Source organism: Austrofundulus limnaeus, unplaced genomic scaffold (assembly GCF_001266775.1).
Source record: "Austrofundulus limnaeus strain Quisiro unplaced genomic scaffold, Austrofundulus_limnaeus-1.0 Scaffold22, whole genome shotgun sequence".
NCBI classification, from domain to species: domain Eukaryota; kingdom Metazoa; phylum Chordata; class Actinopteri; order Cyprinodontiformes; family Rivulidae; genus Austrofundulus; species Austrofundulus limnaeus.
In genome coordinates, this window is record NW_013952424.1 from 1,618,916 (window position 1) to 1,628,066 (window position 9,151).

At 37.8% G+C, this 9,151-nt stretch overlaps 1 protein-coding gene across 3 annotated transcripts in view; it reads left to right on the forward strand.

Moving 5' to 3' along the window:
- Positions 1 to 7,989, forward strand: part of pcloa (piccolo presynaptic cytomatrix protein a) — a gene marked incomplete at its 5' end in the record, with an annotated part of 51,489 nt that extends 43,500 nt beyond the window's left edge. For 2 of the 3 annotated variants that reach the window (XM_014004174.1, XM_014004175.1), the window contains 6 exon segments: positions 682 to 870; positions 2,247 to 2,388; positions 2,837 to 2,898; positions 3,506 to 3,640; positions 4,639 to 4,784; positions 4,877 to 7,989. In XM_014004174.1, the coding sequence (XP_013859628.1) occupies positions 682 to 870; positions 2,247 to 2,388; positions 2,837 to 2,898; positions 3,506 to 3,640; positions 4,639 to 4,784; positions 4,877 to 5,020 (818 nt within the window). In that variant the 3' untranslated portion in view covers positions 5,021 to 7,989. 3 annotated transcript variants of the gene reach the window in all.
- Positions 7,990 to 9,151: the final 1,162 nt, after the last annotated feature.

Genomic DNA, 9,151 nt, shown 5'->3' on the forward strand with positions numbered 1-9,151 from the left:
GTATAACATTATAACATGATATAAAACTCAAAAAAGTTGATTTTACATGATATTGCCCCTTTAAAGTAAAAATCATAAAAATCTTACATTTCTTACCCCTCCATAAAAAAATCTGCTTTTTGTTTTAAAGAATAAAGTCTATTAATGAGCTCAATACATTAACAGTCCTTCTTTCTACCAGATGTTTTGATTAATTTTGATTAATTGAGCCAATTTTCAAAACTAGAACAAAATAGCTTAAAGCCCCGTTCTCCTCTTTTTAATTTGATTCCTTTTTTCATGTCTGATTTTTAACATTTATTTTAATAACAAGCAGCTGTTGTGAGCTCCTCCACTGAGATGGCTGTGCATGCAACACCYCCCACCCCCTCCCCTTGTCTTTTTKGACCCACAATGCACCCCAGCAGGCGCCGCACACCTCTCCTGTTAAAGACACGCGGGAGGGGTGGATGCGCACGGCACACTGTGGCTGGCATGCGATTCTCCGTCAAGCTGGTTGCCATGGTGAAGGCAAACCGCTCTCTAAATCTCCATCTTGCTCCTTCCTCCTTCCATCTTGAACTGCAATCCCCATGACCCTTGTTCCCCGCTGTCGACCCCCCTCCGACCCTTGACGTCTGATCGGTGCCTGTGGGTGAAAAAAACAAACAAAAACAAACAAAAAAAAAAAAAACCAACCAGGCCAAAATGGCCGCCTCCCACTGAGGCACCAGAGACACAGCGTAGTGGGCGTGCTCACCATTCAGAGAGCCCAGTCTGACTGGCTGCCTGACCTGCCATCCACCCTGTTGGCCAAAGGGAGCAGAGCAGACGGCAGAAACCTGACCCTCAGGAAAGCTGTGTCAGAGGAGAGGCCGCAGACCACCGGAGGTGAGAGCCAACCCAAGAGTCCCCCCCACTCCCCTCCCCTCACCCCCCTTTTTGTCGTGTGACTGAAGCAGAAAAGGAGAAAGAGAGAGTGAGAGGATGCGGTCCTACTAACGCACACCTGCAGAAAGAAAAGAGGGCAGAAAAGAGACAGGAAAGGCAGAGAGAGAGAAAGTCGCCGGCGTGATTCATGCAGCAACTTTCCTCACGGCCACAGACACAGCTCACTGATGCCGAGAAAAAGATAGATAGATATATTTAAAACGCTGATATGATTCATTTCCAGTTTCTGCTGYGTCGTGACTCCGGCGCGGCTTCATTGAGCTCTGTACCCAACAGTGGTGTTGTGTTGAGCGGCCTGAAAGAAAGCTGTGTGGGCATGGATCCTGTTCTGCACCACAGCCACACATCTGAGCTCCATTCACACTCACACTGMCCCATCGGGCCTTTCAGAACCAAACTCCACCGTACAACAGAAAGCATGTACGCACTTTTCAACCACTTCTATAAAAGCATACATTCACAAACATTTGAAAAACATCACATAAAACAATCTTATATAAAAACATGTGAGAACACTTAATATTTCATATAGAGGATTAACAACTTAAGTAGCTTTTTGTGCCTCTTGTGTAGTCTGCATTAACGTGTGTGTATGTAGTGTTTTCATGTTTATTCTTATCATTGTCTTGTCTTTAAGAGAGGCTTCAGATAAATATTTGTCTGCGCTTCTTTGCAAGTCCTCACTGTTTGTGCAATTCATTACAGTCCAGTCTTGTTTACTAAATTGCATAAAGCTAACTGCAAAAACTGAGCACCTAACCAAGTTTTAAAATCTTATCTCCAGCCAAAAAGTCTTTTTGATCTTGTTTTGAGACTGATTTACTAAGCAAGAACTGATTGTGTAAGAAKAATAATCTTGTTTTCAGACTGTGTAAGATTATTTGTCTTGTTTGTCTGAAAAGTTGACTCAATTTAAGTCAAAAATTTCTGCCAATGGAGTAAAAAAAATAACTTGGTAAAATTCTTGAAATACTTGATTTGACTCATTTTTTTCTTATTTCAATAATCTTACCAAATAAAATTTTCTTACTCCATTGGCAGAAATTTTTTGACATAATTTGAATCAAATTTTCAGGCTAACAAGACAAATAATCTTACACATTCTGAAAGCAAGATTATTATTCTTACACAATCAGTTCTTGTTTAGTAAATCAGTCTCAAAACAAGATCAAAAAGCCTTTATGGCTGGATATAAGATTTTAAAACTCGGTCAAGATGGACATTTTTGAGTGTAGCTTTGGTTTTTGTGTAAGACAAGTGCGATTTTTCTGCCTTTTTTTCTCTGGGTGGTAACGCTTGTGGTTGATTCTGCGCAGCTCGGTCAAGCTACAGATCAGGCGATGCCCCCGTCACGGCCGCCTCCCTGGACAGCGGGCTGAGCGGCAGCGCTTACAGCCTGTTGGAYGAAGAGGGAGAGACGAACGAAGTGGACAGCGCCATCTTCCAGGTTCCCCGATTGTGAGTGACGTCGTCGAGTTTGTACATGTTGAACACTTGTCACTGATTGCTTTCCTGGTATTTTACACAACTTCGTACAGGAAGCCAGTAGAAATCCTGACAAAACAAGGAATTTTTAGAACAAAAACCTCGCATCATCTGAGCTTGTTTGCTGTTATCTAGGCCAAGACTAATAGATATAAAGCTGYAAATTAAACCTGTAGCTTGTAAAGAAAAATGTCAGAACATCTATCTCTGGCTGCAACACAAAGTAGGTCACATATCAAAGCAGCTGCTTTCTACMAAACTGTGTTTTTTTGTCGAATAAAGCTAAAATCTTTCATCAGTTCACAAAATGATAAGTTGGTAACAATAAATTTTCTTTTATTTGATTTTAGACTTAAAGTTTGTATGGTGTTGATGCCAAGAGTTCCCTTTTTTAAAGTATTATTTTTCCTTCTCTCTTTAGTGGGAAGATCCCAAACGGCACAGACGTGATTAAATCATCAATGGGACACGGTGATGCTGAAGGTTAGAGAACACTATGTGTTGCTCGCAGTTTTTGCATTAATCTGAAATTAGGATTTAGTTTGCCTCATTGATATGAAACAGAAAGTATTTAGAAAAGCTATTTATTTATTTATTTTCTGTTGACTGTGGCGTTGATGTTTGTCTCACTATGACTAATGCGAAGGTGGGAAGATGACTCTTAAAAAACTCCTCGGCCTCGCTGAGGTACAACAAACCTGGAGATGGGCGATTCATTCACACACATCACGTTTTTCCTTTTGATGCTCAGTTTGTCAAAACACACTCGTGTCTCCATTTCTTCAATTAAGATGAATCATTTTATACAAGGTTTATCTCGGCCGATAACCAAACACTTATCAAATCTTCACACTGAAGTGTAGCAATTCTATGATTATTATTTATCTGCAGAATGTGGGTGGAATGTTACAACAAAACGAGAATCAAAGCTCACAAACCAATTTTTTCATTTGCAAAAGGTCTTAAACAACTTGCAGGTACATTTTTTTATCATGTTMGTATGTTTTTAACCACAAGAGGGCAGCAGAGAGTACAACAGAGCAGACCTAATCCTTTCTGTTGAACCTTGAATAAATATCTGTGTATGCAGGTAAGACTCAGGTGATGGGGGAGATCAAAATCGCGCTAAAGAGGGAGATGAAGACAGAAGGGGAGCACCTGGTGCTTGAGATTCTTCAGTGTCGCAACATCACCTACAAGTTCAAGACTCCGGACCACCTGCCTGGTAACAAATATAAAAATAGGTTTTAAAAGCAAGTGGATGAAATTGCTGAAATTAGCACAAAGAAACAGAATGAGCACATGATTGCTGATTTAAGCAGTAAGAAGCTGAAATTATCACAAAAGGGGAAGTTAACTAAAAAAAAGCTCAAATTAGATTTAAAAAGTAGCAAAAAACACACAAAAAAGCTGAAATTAGCAAGCTGCTGAGAAAAGCACAAAAACAAGTCAGAATGATAGCTTAAAAGGCCAATATTCTGTGTTTCTCAGGCATACACTTAAATACCATACCATAATAAAGTATCTATGCCACCTTTAGCTGTTATTAAAATGCTGTTGTTATGTTTAAATAGAAAATAAACTTATCTTCTCATCACTTCCTCTTCTAAACTTGAAATTGGCCTCTGTCTCTTAAGAACCTCCTTCTGCTTCTGTCCCGTACATTTCAGATTTCTCAAACATGCATGAATGAGTCAAAGCAAGGCTTTGGGCATGTTTTTTTTATGAGAGTATAACATTATATCATGATATAAAACTCAAAAAAGTTGATTTTACATGATATTGCCCCTTTAAAAAAAGCTAAAATCAGCCAAAGAGAATCTGCAATTAGTACAAAGGAGTTTTAAAAAGCAGAAGCAGAACAAAATGTAAAAACCACAGAAAAAGATTATTACAACTTTTAAGCGTTTTAAGAATGTTGCAGACAGCTACATTCATATTCATTTAGGGGAAAAAAGGCCAAAAAAGCTAAATATCTCAAAAATATAAATTGCTAAAGTACCAGAAGTCGTTGCCAGAATGCCCTGAAKGAGCTGAATGTTTTGATGCATAAATTTTTGAAATAACACAAAAATTGCAGAATGAATTAGGTGCTGAAAAATATGCGGATTCATTCMCACTACAATATGCATTTCAGTAGGATTAGATATTGTGCCAAAATCCCTCTCAGAGTCATAAAATCTTGATGATCAGCTTWAAGGCAGTGCTTGTCTGCATCCACAGACCTGTACGTGAAGCTCTACGTGGTGAACATCGCCACCCAGAAAAGGATMATCAAGAAGAAGACCAGAGTGTGCCGCCACGACCGCGAGCCATCTTTTAACGAAACSTTCCGCTTCTGCATGAACCCGACCGGACACTCGCTACAGGTAACGGCCGCTAAAGTTACGGCAATCTGAGAAAAAAAACAAAACAATTCAAGCGTGAACTCGATCTCTTCCTTCTGTTCCTCTCGCTCCAGCTGTTCCTCGTGTCCAACGGCGGCAAGTTCATGAAGAAGACCCTGATCGGCGAGGCCTACGTGTGGTTGGACAAAATAGACTTGCGGAAGCGAGTGGTGAGCTGGCACAAGCTGCTCGCCAGCACCGCTCACATCCACTCATAGGAGAAATGTTGCTTGTTTTGCTACAATAATTTTTTTTGTTTTTGTTTTGGGAGTCGCCCATGAAMGGTTATGTTGTTTACAGGAAAAGAACACATGTTTACAGGACATTAGAGCGAGTAAAGCCAGAGCTGAGGAGAACACAAGAGCTCCAAAATCAACCAGGGATTAATCCACGTCCACACACACACACACACACACACACACACACACCGTTACTTTGCACAGAATCACTCACACAGAGGAGGGATTTTATTCCAACGCAGAGATACAGGGACGCGTTTATAGATTAGAATTTATTTATTCAGATGTTTTTATCAGTTAACGATTCTTTACATCAGCACTCGTCATCGCTTTAAGGAAATCTGCAGAGTTTTAATGATTTACAGAGCTTTTTAGGAATGTGATACTGAAGGCTATTTATTTTTGTACCATAATGTGAGCTCAGAGTCCTATCATTTGTTTGATCTATTATTGAGAAGAAAGGGAAGCGTATTTTTTAACACTGGCGTTCCAGTTCAAAGGAATTAAAGAAGCAAGCATTTTGATTTTATTTTTATTATTTATCTGTTCCCCCCGCACCTTTTTACTTTAGGTTTTCTCAAATTAAAGTTATTGTTTGATAAAGGATTAATATATATCAGATTGGATACTATACAGTATATTGTGCGCATGAGTCTATGAGGCATGCATTGCCACATGTTCTCCACCTCTAAGGTTCACTTTGTATATAAGTGTCATAGCTGGACATGAATATAAATAGATATAGAGATATCTTTATCACAGACAATCAAGTCTTGATGATTGTGACTTAGAAGTTTTATTTACCCTTGATGCCCCATGAAATGAGATGGTTGTTTTTATTTTTATTTTATTATTTTTTTTACCCATGAGTCTAACATCTGGTTTATCTTTGTTTCCAGAGGGCACGCTTTTGTGGTATTTTGCACTTTTTTCTGCTTAGAATGTAAAACTGACATATATCTAAAGGTAAAGGTTTTCTTTAAAAAAAAAAAAAGGGAGGTGAAACGAGACTTTTAAACAGAAGCACTGGTTTGTTCCATCGTTTTGTTTCTTTTAAATCATTGTCCACCCCTGAAATCGTCGATGTGTCGTCTTTAAACGCCTCGTGTGCTCGTTATCTCTTGCGAAACTTGTGTTTTGTGTGGGTCAGGACACGGTACTGCCGGCTTGTTCGATATTCAGTCCAACTTAGCAGTGAAACAACACTTAACAGTCGAGTGATTTCTATGCAACATCCATTGTAAGGAAAGTAATAGTAACTACATCTTGACTTGCCAGAAGAGAATCGTTTTGAGTTGTATTTTGCACTGCTGTTTTGTATGTCCTGCACTAAATGGTTACCCCTTTAATATGATTTTTATTTTTTTTTATTTGGTTTTATCATTTGATTTTTGTATCGCTGCGCAAATCCTAATTTGTTGCCTGTGAGACTATTTCACATGTTGTATTATATTTGTTTACAGTACATATCAGGTGTACAGAATAACTGAAATGTTTACTTTTATACACGATGTAGTACTTGTTTACAATAATTAGAGGGCCTGAAACTCAGAGATCTAACTTTTTTTTGGCCCTTGAACACATCCATGAATAATTCCACGTTGCTCGTTAATCAAACTAAAAGAACTGTCTTTTTCTGTGCATTTCCCTTTTGAACACTTTTTAGGTTCCAGTTAGCTTTTTAAAAACTACCCCAAAAAAATAAAGAGAATATGTCATTGCAATCGAAACTACTGTAGTCTTAAAACGATAGTTTAAATATTTAAAAGTCAGGTTCTGCAGAGAGATTGAAAACGTTTCGAGTAGTTCTGACCGGACTGACAGGCTAACCGTTAGCCTGTGCGGGGTGAAATTTCATGATGAGAATTTTGTGTTTATTAGCAAGTGAAAACAGCAACCCGGAGCAGCTAGCTTTAGCATTTCCTGCGCAGCCTGTGGCRACTGCTGGAATTTAACAGCAACGTTAAACATATAAAATTATGTTCACATAAAAAATTTGAGATTGAACGTGTTAAAAATTCCCCTTTGATCCCAGCTGTATTGAACTAGCCGTTAGCTTTTCCATCTGGTAACAGATAAGATATTTGTTATTAATATTTTTCTAAAGAACCTGTCTTAAAAAGAATATAATTTGAACGTTAAGTCTCTTTATCTCTTTATTTAATTTTGTAGTTGTGTGTAGCGCCTTCATACAAGTGTCACGCATGCCATCTACACTACTTTTATTTTGAAATTCAATTCCAAAATGTATCGCAACACACAATGACGTATACATTTTCACACACAGATGCCGTTTCTTTGTTTTCAGCCTTGTAAATACATAGATTTTTTATTATTATTATTATTTTAACTGGGGTTTGGGGAGCAGACATAAAACAAGGGGTGTGACGCCGGAAGCAACAGGAAGTTGTTTCCCTCGCCATCACTACACAGCAGAGAAAATTTAAAAGAAAGTGTATTTTGTCTGCTTTTAGAGACCCAAATACACCCAACCCCTTTACACAGAACACTGAGTTTACCACAATCTAACACGAAGACGTTTTATTGTAACAACTCGAGTAGTTGCAGGAGAATTTAAATGTGCTCACTGGATGTTGCATGTTCTGTTGGTGGTTCATACTATTTTTGTGTCCAGATATTATTACAGAAAAAAAAACATGAGAAGAGGTTTAGAATAATTTATAGCAAAAAATAAATAAATAAAAAATGTAGGGGAGAGCAGTGGTTGTGGGGGGGAGGAAAGAGAAAAATAATCGATGACGTATGCTGACTGTACAAAGATTATGCTTGTAAAACCTGTCTGGTTTTTCACTTGTAAGTAAACAAACAAAATAATAACTGTCATGGTTTTTGTGATTGTACACAGGAGGTATTGATAAATTATGCAACATGTGCTGTAAAAATGGCTATTGCCCCATGTCGAAATAATAAATATCAGTACAAATGAAGTGATACCGTTGTGCGTTGCCATTGATATACAAAATTCCTGACTGCAACACAGCTTTGTATTTTTTTGTCTTTCATCTCCTTTCTTTTACATTTTTAAACTATTTGTTTTGTCCAAGTTTGTTCCCTGACACGCATGATGTAGTAACACAAAATTGCCAGGAGGTGGCGCTATATATTTCTCTTACTGCCACAGGTGTTTCTCGTTCAGTCTGATTAGTCGCTTGATTGGACCGAGTGAACAATTAGTGTTTATTAACGGCTCTTTCTGTGCTATTTCGCTTTAAATATAACCAACACAAGGTAAGTGGGTRTGTTTTAAGTTGTCTTCTCTGTTCTGAGTGGTTTATTTGACACACCTGTTGCATGAACGAGCGATTAACGTGACTCAGCAGAACATGAAGCGCGTGCACATGCAGAATAGTGGCCCTTAGGAACTATTGCTCTAAAATATTTAATTATAATTTGTTTAAGGAATATAATTAAACGGCTCTCCGTGACAACAAATGTTACGCAACATTTAATAGAAAAAAATAACCATTTTATCTGTTTTGAAAAGCTTCATGTTCTGTACTGATAATCTGCCCGAAGCTGCACAACAGGTAAATCAAGTACATGAAAATTAATTAGTTGTCAGCTTTGCATTCTTGCTAATTGCCACAAATTTTGTAACATACTGTTTTAATAGAAGTCAGGTTTAGTCAAGTTATTTTTAAACCTCTGAAGCCCGCCATGCCCTGCCTGCAGGGGCAGATTGCACTTATTTTCATTAAGCTAAGTTCTTCATTAAACAGACAGGTGGTAGCTATAGAAATGTCAAAATCTTTGCTAAAAACTCAAACCATCTCTATGTTCACCWGACGGTTAAAATGATAAGCAGTTGAAGAAAACTCATTGGGGTTTAAGAGGTTAATTAGCACTAGTTTTACAGAAAGTAGCCATTTTAAAGTTTTTTTTTGTATGTTTAAAACATCATACTTTTCAAAGTGTCTGTGTTTAAACACACATGCACAACACAAACTGTCTAAATTCTAAGTGCCTGCATTTAAGCATTTCCCCTGCAGGGGGAGTGATAAACTAACTTTGTGGTGTTTCTCTCTGATTCATGAAGAGTTATAGTTTTATATAGTATAATAATAATAATAATAATAATACTAATAATAG